Source organism: Mastigoproctus giganteus, chromosome 2 (genome assembly GCF_048544385.1).
Source record: "Mastigoproctus giganteus isolate SK-2022 chromosome 2, ASM4854438v1, whole genome shotgun sequence".
Lineage (NCBI taxonomy): Eukaryota > Metazoa > Arthropoda > Arachnida > Uropygi > Thelyphonidae > Mastigoproctus > Mastigoproctus giganteus.
The window spans coordinates 106,910,130-106,924,483 of NC_143576.1; the positions used below are offsets into that span (position 1 = coordinate 106,910,130).

General features: G+C 39.6%; 1 protein-coding gene across 1 annotated transcript in view; it reads right to left on the bottom strand.

The window, feature by feature from the left end:
* Positions 1-1,020: 1,020 nt before the first annotated feature.
* The window catches only part of LOC150089483 (pancreatic lipase-related protein 2-like), a 50,624-nt gene continuing 37,290 nt past the window's right edge, over positions 1,021-14,354 (bottom strand). Inside the window, exons 6-8 of the mRNA XM_090390002.1 lie at positions 2,496-2,610; positions 1,997-2,176; positions 1,021-1,135 (exon numbers count right to left, since the gene is read on the bottom strand). Of these exons, the coding sequence (XP_090246128.1) occupies positions 1,051-1,135; positions 1,997-2,176; positions 2,496-2,610 (380 nt within the window). The 3' untranslated portion in view covers positions 1,021-1,050. The remainder of the gene's footprint in view (positions 1,136-1,996; positions 2,177-2,495; positions 2,611-14,354) is intronic.

Here is a 14,354-nt window from a genome sequence, read left to right on the forward strand (position 1 = left end):
ACCTAGATAAAACATCAGTAAGAAGATGCCGTTTTTAATATAGGTTGTCTACATATTCAATAACTAACATGTTCAATTTCATTCCCGTAGGTGATCGTACCTACGGGAATGAAAATGATCGACCGGAGGTAGAGCCCGGAATCTGAGGAAGGACGCTTTGGTTGACAAAGTGGAGTATCGGGCAGTGATCAAGTTCCTGCATTTGCAGGACAAGAAAGCTCAGGAAACTGACGAATAAAAGACAGCTGTGTATGGGCAGAACTGTCCATCCTATGACACTAAAAAAGTGGAAACGGGAGTTTTCACTTTTTTTACAAAAGGTAAAGACCACTCCGTCTGCGAAGAGGGTGATGTCCGTGTTTTGGGACAGAAAAGGTTACCAAAGGTCTCCGCCTTCTGTCAGACAATGCACCAGCTCACACGACCGTTGCCACCACCAACTTTGTTGCCCAGTGCGACTTCGAACTACTGCAGCACTCAACCTATTCTCCTGACCTAGTACCATCAGACTTAGTGTTTCGAGAAAGGAAGAAACCATTGCGTGGACGCCGCTTTGATTCTCAGGAAGTCATCAATGAAGGGAAATCGAGGTTTCAGGCAAAAAATGCGGACTTCTATGATCAAGGCATTAAACAACTGATCCGTAGATGGGAGAAATGTGTTACTATACATGGAGAGTACATAGAAAAGGATTAAAGTTCCTGTTAAGTTTCACCTTTCTAGGGCTATTATTTCTAGGTAAGGGTACGAACTCTTTGATACCCTCTCGTATGCTAAAACGGATTAAATTTCATTTTAAATTCGAAAATTATTAACTGAACGTTTTGGTAAATATTGATAATTACGTAATGCCGAGATTATTATTATTTTTAGTACAGTTTGCATTTTTGATCATACATGCAATACTTTCGGTAGAAAATCGAAATGCGAATGAGAGATTAACAGATATGAGTTCCATAGTGTCATTTAAAAGAAAGCACTCCATTAAATACGTATATGTTTATTCTTTTAATATTGTACATTTCGGATAAAATACAGCAAGATATTAATCTATAGAACACAGTTTGATTTGGGATCCCAGTGGATCAGCATGGATTCCTTGTCCTGTAGAGTGCGGGGGAGACAATTTTGAAATCTGAAAGAAAGAAAATTATTCTGGTTTAAATTAATTTCCACACACCATATTCCTAAATTAAGGGATGTCCAACCTTTTTTGATTAGGGGGACAAAACTAATAAGAATGCTGAAGGTCATGGCATGGGTAGTTGCAGCTAGTGCTTTAAGGGACGCAAGACCCAGGGGCTCACATCTGGTGAGTAGGGGGCTTGGCACACCCAGGGTCTTGAGCTGGATATCATCATTCTTCTCTTTCTTGGCGATTCCTTTCTACTTCTCTCGCGCTCTCTCAGGATAATTCAGAAATTTTTTTTTGGCTGGTGCAGCATAAGTCTCAGGCTTCCTTGCACCATATGGCTAATAATACTGCAATAAAAAAATAATTTTTCGAAATAAAATTTTATTTTTATTATTTAATTTTTTACTTTTAAATGCGAAAATCCATCAATTATTAATGTCAATAATATATTTTTAATTTCTGAGGAATTTAAAAGACACAAAGTAATATAGAAAAATCTATACTTGAAGGCTGCCTACATGGCAGGCTCCTCCGTACCTAGGTGGGCAGGAGCAGCAATGCGTAGCACACGCTTCTTGATTAGACCGGGGTTCGAGCCCGTGACCATCAAATACGGAGGATGCGGAAAGATCAGGGAATGACCACCGCATATCCCCGGAGCAATATGGCCTTAGTTGCTAATGCTCCTAAAAACCAAATAACAACTACATGGCTGCGAAGTATGAAGGAGTGCGCTGCACTCCTTCACAGGGTTGGACACCCCTGATTTAATTCATTAAACATCGGCAAGAACAACACAACACAACCATGTTCTAATTTCTCCAAAAAAGAAACAAAATTCTGTTGTAGGAGGACACTTACATGATGTTTCCGTAGAGATCAGCTATCCTCATGGCATCCACTTGTAATGTATCCGAACCCGAAGATAACCATCCCCTGTATTTATGATAGGTGGCGGCAACTACAGCAGTTTTTTGGATGGTCGGTGGAGTTATGTCAATAACATTTATAACGTCACCAGATTTTATTTCAAACCCTTCCCTAAGTTAAAATAATGAAAATTGATTATTCAGTATTCGAGACTGATTGATATTTCTCAACATTCATTGTAGTTTTACATCTTTCGCACATAGTAAAATATTGACTTATATTAATACTTTTGCTTATATTAATTATCATATTGTTGAGGTAATAAAGAAGAAACACATTGAAGAAATAAATGTTGTATTCAGTTATTGATATGTTGACGTCAATTATTGACGATAGATATGTATGTTCTTGTAACACAAATTGCTTACTCATGAAATTAAGGATATCAATTTAATTAACTTTTTTTTACCATATACTTAACAATACTTACTGGATTACTGAGAAATTGTAAAAGTCACTGGTTGGCGTTAACAGTGCGACATCTATCTGACCATAGGTTGTTGGTTGATCCCTTGAAAACGCGACAGAAACTCGAAGATTTTTTGCTAAAAAAAATATATATATATATATTATATATAAAAATTCAGTGGTGTGGTTTGGCAATGTTTATGTAACGATATATAACACAGCAATGGCAATTCAACAAATAGCACATCATTCATACTGTAATGGGAATTCAGCAAACAACACATCATACTGCTTCTGTAATTCACCACGCTTTTGTGTACTTCACTTCTGTTGCAAAAGTAATTATGTTGTAAACTGTATATGATTTCACAATAGCAGTAATTCAAATGATAATCACCCATACAGTCTCTACAATTGCTTATACATAGGGTAAGAAAGACAGAGAGAGAGAGAAGAGAAGTAGGTCATGGGATCGCTTTAAGTGGATCATTTTAAGCTTTTAGCACAGTTTTCTGTAGATTTTGAAATGAAATTAACTCACTAGGTGGAGTAGATTCCTAATCCTCTCTCACTGTGTAGAGTTAACAACAGTTTAAGCAAAAATAAAAAATAAAAAGAATTATCTGGATGTATAACCACAAGTAGTAAATCTGACTTAATTCTAATACTGTATATACTTTCATTTAAAAGAGTAATGTACCAAAGTGTTTGGTAGTGCGAATCAGTTTATAAAAATAAATTAAGTAGAACAGATCCTTAACTTTTTCCTTGGTTCGGTAGCGGTTTAAGCAGCTGTCATTGAATTATATTATAACAATTTAAACACCTCAATGGCAAACACAAACAATTCTTGTTACGCTTCGGGCACTCTTGTTTCTTGTCTTCAGGCCCGTAGGTTGTTGGTTGGTTTGGGTTTTTTTTTTTTTTTTTTTTAGGAGCATTAGCAGCTAAGGCCATATTGCTCCGGGAATAAGCGGTGGTCATTCCCTGACCTTTCCACATCCTCCGTATTTGGTGGTCACGGGCTCGAACCCCAGTCTAATCAAGAAGCGTGTGCTACGCACTGCTCCTGCCCACCTGGCTACGGAGGCGCTAGGCCCGTAGGGTTAGAACATTTATTTGAGGTACAATTTTATAAAAAGCGTTACAAAATTATATTAATAATCTAATTATATTAAATTACGGTTGTAACAGTTAAACCCTGTTTAGTCGGAAGAGCTTACCTGGTTATGCGATCCTGGAGTGAAGTTATCTGTAGCAGTCTGTGTGTGTGTGTGTGTGTGTGTGTGTGTGTGAGAGAGAGAGAGAGAGAGAGAGAGAGAGAGAGAGAGAGAGAGAGAGAGAGAGAGAGAGAGAGAGAGATTTTTATAGGATACGGTTGAATTTGGTATAGACAGTGGGAAGGCTTTTTATGAGAGGTTTTTGGGCCCCTGGTTATGGAGGATTTACCACCGGGTTTGCTGATGACGAGGTTAAGGTAGGAGAGTAAATCTATGGATTTAGTTGTTTAGGGTTGTTGGATTCTTCTTTTTCTTATGATCTCTTCTAGGATTTCTGCTTGGAATAGATTATAATAGGCGCTGTGGAAGGTGACTGCTCTGTTGTTTATTTCTGAGTTTCTGAAACATTTTATAAGCTTCCTGAAATGTTCTTCTGGAGCACGATGGATCTGTTGAAAATACTAAGGTTTGATAAAGTCATGTGTCTCTGCAGGAAAGGGCTTGGGCGGCTGTTTCGATTTGTGGATTCTGCCGTGTTTGGCGTCTTTCTTGTGTTACTGTATTCTTTTCATTAGTCTCAAATGATGTAGGTTAGGTTGCAGAAGCGCTAGATATAGTATATCGGTGCTCTGGGGTTGGATGGTTGATGTTGATCGTTGGAATGCTTCGTTTTTAGGGACCGGGTTCCTGCATAGAATGTAGGTATAAATTTTTTTCGCTTTTGCTATAATACTGTTGATTCCTGGAATATATGGTGTAATGAGCTGGTTCTTCTTCTTCTTCTTCTTCTTCTTCTTCCTTTCTTCTGCGGAGTGTTATAGCTATTTGTAAGATGTAAAATCTTACATGTTTAATATTTTAGAAAAAAAAGTGAGAGTAATGTAAAATAAAGATTAGGAAATGGCAATATGGGGCAGCGGAACAGTACTGGCCACAAATTCTAATTAGATAATGGGTCACAGGCAAAGGGATTAAATGTAGACAAGGTAAATGTAAAGGTTAGCGTGGGAGACTACGGGCCGAACGTAGCTATGGCTACTGACGAGGAGGCGCGAACAATTTAGGCTAAGACAGAACAATACGAGAAGGACACAATCGGTCGGACATTCCTTTTGATCGAGGACCCCCGGAGACCAGCCAGGTAGTAAATAGGGGTCAAATGCTCTAGTGAGATTTTAAAATTGGCGTCCGACTATCGGCGATCGCAAGGTTAGAAGATAGTGAAAAACAAATTCGTTAAAAGCACAAACAAAGTAGCGGCGCGCTTCAAAGGAACAGACAATCTGGGAAAATTATAATTTATTAAAATAAGAGGTTGCATTGTACACAGTAAAATTAGCTTGAGAAAGGTCGAAGGAAGAATAGGGCAGGAAGAAAAGGAGAAGATTGGTTATAGAACAAAAAAAAAAGAGGCAGACCTGACATACAAGGGCGGTACGTGATTGAGATGAACAAAAAGGAAGGAATAGGGGAAGACACGAGCAGAGAACCCCGAGTTGAGTATGTGGGGGTGTGTGGAAATAAGTTAGGGGAGATGCAGTTGAAGTTTTTTTCGTGTTAGAAAATGTGAGAACACAGATCCGTCAGTTGAGCTTTATGTGGGTGGTTATGAAGATGAGTTAGAAACAATGAGAACCCCGAGTTGAGTATGTGGGGGTGTGTGGAAATGTGTTAGGAAAGGACAAAGTTTAGATTCTCGTCGGCTTTTGGAAAAATGAGTTAGGACAGGAAGTTGAGTTTTTTGTGTCGTGTTATGAAATGGGACAGACACAGAGTTGAGAATTTGGGAGTGTTTTGCGAAGATGAGTTAGTAACGTGGACAGTTGAGGGTTCTGTTGTGGCAGAAAATATGTGTCAGTTAACAGTTGAGTGTTTGGTCGTGGTGGGAAAAGAGCAGGGTAGCGCCCTAGGAAATTTTCTTCTTGAAAGAGTTCTTAATAGGTGGAGCGGGAAAACGAGGGTAGTACCATATGAGTTTTTCCTTGTGAAAGGTTTTAATAAGGTGGAGAGAAAGGGAGCGAAATCCGCAGAATCAGTAGCTCGAGAGAAAGGAGCGAAAACTCGGAATTAGTAGCTCGATAAAGTGGCGAATGGAAGTAGCCCGTGTAAGTTGAAAAAAGGCCTCAGGATGAAGATAGCAGTCCCCATATCGACGGAGTATGATAGTATGCAACGTGCCAGCCCAGTTAAAGTGTAAAGTGAGTCCATTAGAATACCAGAATTGTGATCCTCATTAGAAAATTCGCTAGGAGTTCTAGAATGAATGCCCTGATATACGATGATGACATTTCCAACTAAGAGTGGGAGAATCCAAAACAGCGAAGCCGCCTAAGAAGAAATTAAGTAAGTGACTAACATAGTATTCTCGTTACCTTAAAGGACTTTAGGACCCTAATAACAGATTAGTGGAGATTTAAGATACTAAGAGATATATACATGTATAAAAATATACACGTAATGTAGAGAGAAATAAGTTAGATAATAATAATAAAAATTTGACAGGTATAACTTTGTAATTAGTGAAAGGAGCTAAATAAGAAGCAAAGGGTGTTAATGATGGTAGTGGCTTTGATTAATAATCAAACATATGTTATGTTATAAGCAAAAGAGAGAAAAGGAATATTTGTCATAAGTTGTTTCCTGAAAAAATGTAGGTATGATTAGCATTTTGGAAGGGGAGGGTAAAGTCCTAAACCAGTGTATAAGGTAAAAATTATGGAGCATGTAAGGAAATTTATGGATCATGTGCAAGGAAGGAAATTTATGGATCATGTTGTAAGGACCTGTCCTTACAACTGTTTAAAAAAAATGAGGGTTATTGATATTGAATAAAATTATTAAGGAATATTAACACAGACAACCATTTGAAATATATATGGTCAAAAAACTAATAACTGAAATTGTATAGGATAATTAAGATAAGTCAAGGTTTAATTGTGCTCGTTACGCCTATTATCTTTAAGTAGAGGAAGATTAACGTAGCAACGGGGGGGGGAAGAGTTTCGAACACGCGATACAATAGGAAACACTGATGGAGCAGACCGTAGTTAATGAGCTCAGATCAGATTTAACATTTCGCCCTAAAGAACAATGAGCTGAAACAAAAATAAATAAGATAGAGATGGAGCTCAGTAATGGAGGTATTCATGATATTTAAGTGCACACTTTAAAATTTCACGGGGACAATTAACGACAGGTGTATCAAGGCCAATACAGGGCGTAGCTGGGCAAACACAAAGACGATCTAGAAACTCCAAAATTACAGGAATTTCCAGTTGCCTTTCTAAAATATTCTAGGAATTGCTGGAAACAAGTAGTCCTCTCTAAAAAGGATGGAAGACACGCCCACGGAAGAGTATTGGAGACGAATGGGAATCACAGGGGAAGGGATGTATTGGTCAGCGATTGGTCTGAACGAAAAAGCGCAGGAAATTTTGAAATTCAGAGTGAGGAGGAGGATAAGTTTTTTTGAAGTAGTCTTTGAAGTGCGTAGAGGAAGACAGTCGTGGGGCAGAGTCGTTGCTGAGTTTGGGGGAGATGGTGAAGTAGTTTTTTGGAAGTGCGTAGAGGAAGACAGTCGTGTGGGAGAGTCTTTGGAAGTGCGTAGAGGAAGACAGTCGGGTGGCAGAGTCGTTGCTGAGTTTGGGGGAGATGGTGAGGTAGTCTTTGGAAGTGCGTAGAGGAAGACAGTCGGGTGGCAGAGTCGTTGCTGAGTTTGGGGGAGATGGTGAGGTAGTCTTTGGAAGTGCGTAGAGGAAGACAGTCGTGTGGGGTAGTCTTTGGAAGTGCGTAGAGGAAGACAGTCGTGGGGCAGAGTCGTTGCTGAGTTTGGGGAGATGGTTTAAGAATGGGAAGGAAATTTTCTTTGTGAGAAATTTCGTAAGCCTAAAGTTGGGAAAAGGAATGTGTCCATGTGGAAGAAAGAATAGTCTGCATAGCCAATGTATACTACAGCAGTGTGAGAAGCCGATAAAATTTATAGCGAAGGAAGAAGAGTGCCCAAGGATGAGCAACCGCCCGCCTCCTAGTCTACGCCGTTATGCTGATGGTTATGGCAGCCCTGAATAGGAAAATCACTGGGAAACTGAGTAAGTGTTAGTTCAGTAAGAAACAAAACTTAAGTTTATAAAGGAAGGACTCTAGAAGAAATACCTAATCTATAAGAGAAAGTTAAATGTAATTGTAACCATGCCCACAGAACTGTAGTGAAATTAAGTGTAGGTTTTTAAGATAAAGATTTATAAATGGGTAGAAAGGATACTTTGAGATAATAGTTAATTTTGAGGGAATGACTAAGTAGGTAACAAAGGATCGTAGTTGATTATGAAATTATAGCGAATTTGGATTTATAGAGAGAGTATAACACAGAGTGATAGTAATTGTTTTAAACGGATAAAACACCGATTGAGTGCCCCGCTAGTTAGGGGATTATAGGATTAGATACGGGAAAACGGTTAATTACTATTGTTGATTATGAATGATGAGCAGGTCTGTAGTTGAGGAAAGGATTTGCTAACTGAGGTATATTTATATATATGTATGTATACGTGGTGATTTTGGAAAGGGATATAAATATGTATATATATATATAGCTACTTAAAATTGTTTATTGCCATGCTGGAAGCCACTTGTAAACCTACTAGGACAGTTGATTGGTCGGAAAACTCATGTAAGGATCATAAGATGTAATGACTCTTAGATCCGTTAGAACCCAAGGATGAGACACACGAAGAAAATAATGATATATATATGTATGAAAACTCTGTAGTTTGAATTACAAAGATATACACAGATAAAGCCTAACAGCCTAACAAAGCTACACATATTAAAGTTCACAGTCAATCGTAGCTATTGATTGGAAATGTATATATATTGTCAATAAATATTGTTATGTTTTGGTATTTAAGAGTCTGTCAGTCATTTTGAACTTCAGCCAATCCAGAGGAAAAAAATATTGAGACCCCCTTAGAGTCTAGAATCTTCTGGGAGACAAACAAGTCAGGTGTAAAGCGGAAGGGGACTAAACGGGGGGCACAGTAGAGTACAAGGAATAATTAAATAAGCCCTTATAGCATTGTGGAACAGGTTGAAAAAGAGGAGGATATTTATAAATGAAATTATTTAAAAATAACCATAAATAATAACAATAACCCCCCCCCACAATGTGCAAGGAAGGAAATTATAACAGTTTGCTGTACTAATATCGTTTGTGTTGTAAAGGAAAGGATAACATTAATAGAGTATAACCAATGTACTTAGTTATATAGTTTAGTACATGCCTCAGTTTGTTCATTTTTTTATGTTGTATATATATGTAAATAAACTATGTTATATTATATATTTGTGTGTGTAGTTTGTCATCCTGGAACACCCAGCTTTTCCGAAGGGAATTATAATTAATCGAGAAGTTCCCTTGAATTTGGAATTCTTCTGTGAAGCAAGGTCAGATACGAAAGTGGGGGAAATAAGAATAAAGTGGACAAACACCTAAAACGAAATAAATAAAAAACAACAAAACGAAATAAGACTAAAAATATATATACAAAGGGTACTAGGAAAGTTTTGCAATACAGCTTTGTTTATTTAATTTTTTCAAAGTAATTTCCTCTACATTCAATACACCTCTCCATCCTCCGAAACCAATCTTTAAACCAGTTCTGCCAAGTTTCACTAGGGAGTAAAGCACACTCGTTGTCCCAAGCCCGTAGAAGGTCCTCATCACTGGAAAACCGCCTCCCTTTTAGCTTCATTTTCACATGCGGGAACAGTGCAAAGTCGCAGGGAGCAAGGTCTGGCCTGTAGGGAGGGTGCTCGAGAAGTTTCAGTCCTGTCGTGGTCAAATATTCGGTGCAGGCTTTGGCGCGGTGAGCTGGAGCATTTTCGTGATGGAGGTACCAGGTGTCCATTCTTGACTTTGGCCGCAGGTTCTTCATAGATCCAATGACTTTAGGCAGGCATTGTTCAGTATACCACTTAGCTGTGACTGTCTTCTGCGTGTCCAAAACGACACGTTCCACAATTCCACTCGATTTGAAAAATACAGCTATCATTTTCTTCTTTACAGATCGGGATTTTCTGACAATTACGGGTGTGTCGTCATCATCAAAGACCCAAACTTTGTTTTGAGCCTTGGTCAGCAGATCGTAATAGTACAGCCAAGTCTCGTCACCTGTCACGATGTTGTTCACATACCGAGATTGTCCCTTATCAAACTTTTTTAACATCTCCTGGCACCAAGTCACACGTCGTGTCATCTGCTCTTCAGTCAGTTGATGCGGCACCCAGAGAGAACAAAGTTTCTTCACGTGCAAATGATCTTGCAGAATCGAACGAATTGCTGGTGCATTTAGGCCCAAAGTATCCTCTATCTGTTGGTAGGTCACTCGCCTGTTTTCGTCAAGCATTTTCCTCACAGCAGTAACGTTTTCCTACGTAACTGACGTTCGTGGCCTTCCCGGCCTCTCAGAATCCTCCAGAGTGAAATTTCCCCTTTGGAATTCTCTATACCACCTGAATATCGTTGTACGATGTGGACAATCATCATCTAGTGCAAGAGTCATTTCTTCTAAGCACTGGTCTATGGTTAAACCACGCACGAAATTATACAGCAAAACTGTTCTTATCTCATTTCGTGACCACGATGCCATCGCAAGCACTTTACACTCTCACTACTAATGAATAACTGAGCCCATCGACTTGGCGCGGCGGCTACTATGCACGTATGAACATGTCTCAACATGCAGCAACAAGCAGCTTCCTGTGATTCATTGTTGCGTCATATTGCAAAACTTTCCTAGTACCCTTTGTATATCATCATTTCTTTCTATTCCACCCCCCACATATTGTTGAGAGTTCTGTTGTTGATTCGGTCTACTAATGTTGGAGCATATTGGTGCTTCAAAGCTATTGCCTTTATGGTTGCGGTTTACTGTTAAAGTAATTCCGTTCTGCTGCAAATTCTTAGGGCGTTATTATCGTAGATCCTGATTAATTAATTAAGAAATTAATTAATTACTTATGATATACTACTGGTCTTTGTAAAATATTGTAATCAATACTCATAATAATGTCGAATATTATCAAATTACCCCTAAAGAATAATTCTGTAACTCAAGTATCTAAAGTTAAAACCAAGCAACTGTAACCCCATCGGACTTCTACAACTTTAATTTAACATAATCAGATTATTAATAGAATTTTGGAAAATTTCTAGAAAATTGTACCTCAAACCAATGTTCTAACCCAGTGGTTCCCAAACAAATATATATATGTGTTTCTCTGTGTGGAGGTATGAATGGTTTCTGAAAAGAAAATTCAAAGTTTTATGTTTAAAACAACTCAACTTTATTTATATTTTTACATAAATATATAATAATAACCTTATTTATCATCAATTTGCTATACATAGAACGAATAATTTGACCAGTTCCAGAGGGTTGTTTCGCGAACCCCCTGGAACTGGTATACGTATCCCCAGGGGTGCGCGAACTCCACTTTGGGAACCGCTGTTCTAACCCACAGATCTGAAGACGGGAAGCCGTGAGTTCCCGAAACGTAGCCAGAATTTAAGTGTTTGGCATTGAGGTGTTTCACCCGTTCATATTGCAGCATTTCAGCAATAAGTTACTTAAATGTAAGTAACTTATTGCTGAAATCACGTGATGTAATAGTGTAGTCGCACTTAATTATCTCACATTGATGAATAATGACGTAATCCTCTCTTCCAATTAATATTAGAGGTGATTTCTTGAATGCTGTCGTAGGTTTTAGTCAACTAAGTGATTTGCTTAGTGACAAAAGGATTTATCAAAGTTTTATGACATTTATTAATGAAGTTTTTAGATGGAAAAGGTTTTAATTGTATATACGAGCATATACTTGGCATACGTACAATCATATATCGTATCTGGCGTATAGCGTTTAATTGTATATAGTGTTATTATTTGTAAATAATGTAATTGTAAATATCGTATTAGTTTTATTCGCTTTACAAGGTTTTGTACAACCAGGGGTGGACTCATGCATTGACATTTCGGTGAATGTGTTGGGGTAACAGATCAATTTTATTTATACAATATTTTGTTGGTAAAGAAGAGTCGTAGGCGTGGATGAGCTGTCAATCGGGAAACGCTAAGTTACAAAAGGTTAAGGGAAAACTGAATTGAATTGAGTCCGTGGAGAATCCAAACACTGGATTTGTGGATCCAGACGTTTTATGGGATTTATATCCGGAGAATTTGGCAGCCAGAATAGCACCTAGAAGTCACGAAAATGACTTCCAGGTGCTACTCTCGGCGAACCACTCTCGAACAATACCGGAACGTGGCAGGGTGAAACAAACATGTGCCACCTGAGAAGACAGTCACCATGAAGGGGCGTACCTGATCAGACACAATGGATAGGTAGTTTTTAGCATCCAGAGTGCAGGCTAGGGATATGGGGGCCTCAAGAGATTCCCAAGAAGATATACTCAGTGCCAAAACTCAGCTGCCACTTGCCTGTTTTGTTTTGGACATCAGAGTTTCTTGCTATGCCGCAGTTTGTCGCCGTGAACGTCGACAAACTGCGGCATAGCAAGAAACTCTGATGTAAAAAAGGTAACTTTTTTCCAGTCGTCACTGGTCTAATGACATCGTTCAGAAGCAAACTTGAGGCATTGTTGACGATGGGTGGCCATAAGCATGGGTCCCTTGAACGGACGCTTACTTCAGAGGCCCATACGGAGAAGGGGTCGTTGGATCGTGGCCTTCGAAACACCGCTGGTTGTCCCCTGGTTAAAGCCCATTATCAGCCATTCTACTGCTTTCCGTCTACCGGTTCGCACACAGCAGGACAACCTAGTTCAACAGGACCATTGATAAGGCGTGGGCGCCCGCCATTGGCCTGGAGACTGCTGCTGCTCTTTACACTATCCGTCCAGTCTTGGAACACACCTTAATTACAGCAATCCGCAACACAAGATTCATAGTTTTAGTAATACTGCCACCCTTTAACCGGCACCTGACAATCATTCCAAGATCACTTCTCTTGGCCATGTCGATCAAGTGCTTCGTATGGACTGCATTTCACAAACCTGCAGTGTCACATTTACCGTTTTCACCGCGATACGTGTGCCACTAGGCGAGGAGGACTGGCCGATTGCTAAAATACTGGGGTGGTCATACTGTTTTGACTGGATAGTGTATGGCGTCCTAGACGGTGTACAGCTGCTGGTTCACTGTTCTTCCGTGCCGTGAGGGAAAACGGTGTTTCGAATTTCATCCTGTTTGAGGAGGTGGGGAAAGGTTTTATGGGCTTTTTTACATTGTGATTGTGTTAGTCTGCTTTAGGTGAGGTTGGTTACATGGTTAATCATTCCCCGTTTCAGAGGTGCAGCTATAAATTTTGTATCTCTCCTTGAGATTTCCGAACGATCCCGAAATGGCCCCTAACAACGAAGCCAAACGTGGACCCCCCCACTTGTCTATTACTTATCCCCGAACACGTTATGCAAGACTTTCCTGACACTGATGACACAGCAGGCAAGGGATTCATCGTGTTGAAACCAGCAATCTACAATAAGATTGTCCTGGGAGTTCTGAAATAAACAGGGACAAATATTCAAATATTTTTCAAGTATTTACTGGATATTGCGACCAAGTTTACGACATACAGTAGATTAGGCTGTTTGTCGTTGGTTTTCGGCGCATTACCTTAAAAACGAACAACATCCGCCCTGGCCAGTTCGCCCCTGCTCCAGAATTCTATTACAGGTGCTTCAAACAACTGCCCCCGTAGCCCAGTGGTCACACGCGACGGTCATGCGTAAGTACATATTCTTGAGTAACTGTGGTTCAAGCCCGTGACTGCTGAATACAGTGCTGTTTCTTGTATTCTCCCTATCTAGTGGACTCCTCTGACCGTATGGTCGTCCCAGAGTATAAACAGAAAATTTATTTATTTAAATTTGCACATTTATCTGAGAAGAAAACGTTATGGGGGTATTGTATTATTACAAAAACTTTAAGTAACTTTGCACATTCTGTACTGTTTCACCTAGCAGCCTCACAAGCTTGGAGGATTTCAATTGAAGATACGTGTGTTAGCATTATAGTTTTTTAGAATACCGGGTTGGAACAATTTCGCAAAACAGACAAATTGACCAGAGAACATGCGTAATTTCTGGACATAATAGGCACGTGTGTATGAGGTTGTTCTTGGGTAACCCAAATACGACGAAAATTACCAGAATTGCGATGCGGTTTACCGTGACTTCACGTCCCAAAGTAAATAAAGCGGTCAATTACTGAGTGCCGGGCACTCAGGATGAAGGGTCCGTAGTCATGAATGGTCGTTATTGTAGTATCTCAAATAGAGAGCTTTATGGTAACTTAAAAAAGTTTGTGTACCCCGGCTTGACCTAAAACAGGAATTAATGAAAACGTTGTCTATTTGAGCCTTTCCAGTTGTTGGGAATGACAAGGGTGGGGGAAGCGACTCCGACTTATTCCTGGAGAAGCGATTAAAGTCTTGGGGGAGAAACGACTGGCAGTGAAGGCCGTGCAAGACTCCGCGCAGGCGCCTCCCCACCACCACCGCCTCAGCACTGTCTCTGAGTGCCTCCTTGCCGGGACAACTCCAGCTTTGAAAATTGTCAAAAAATATTCCTCGTCGCAAAATTT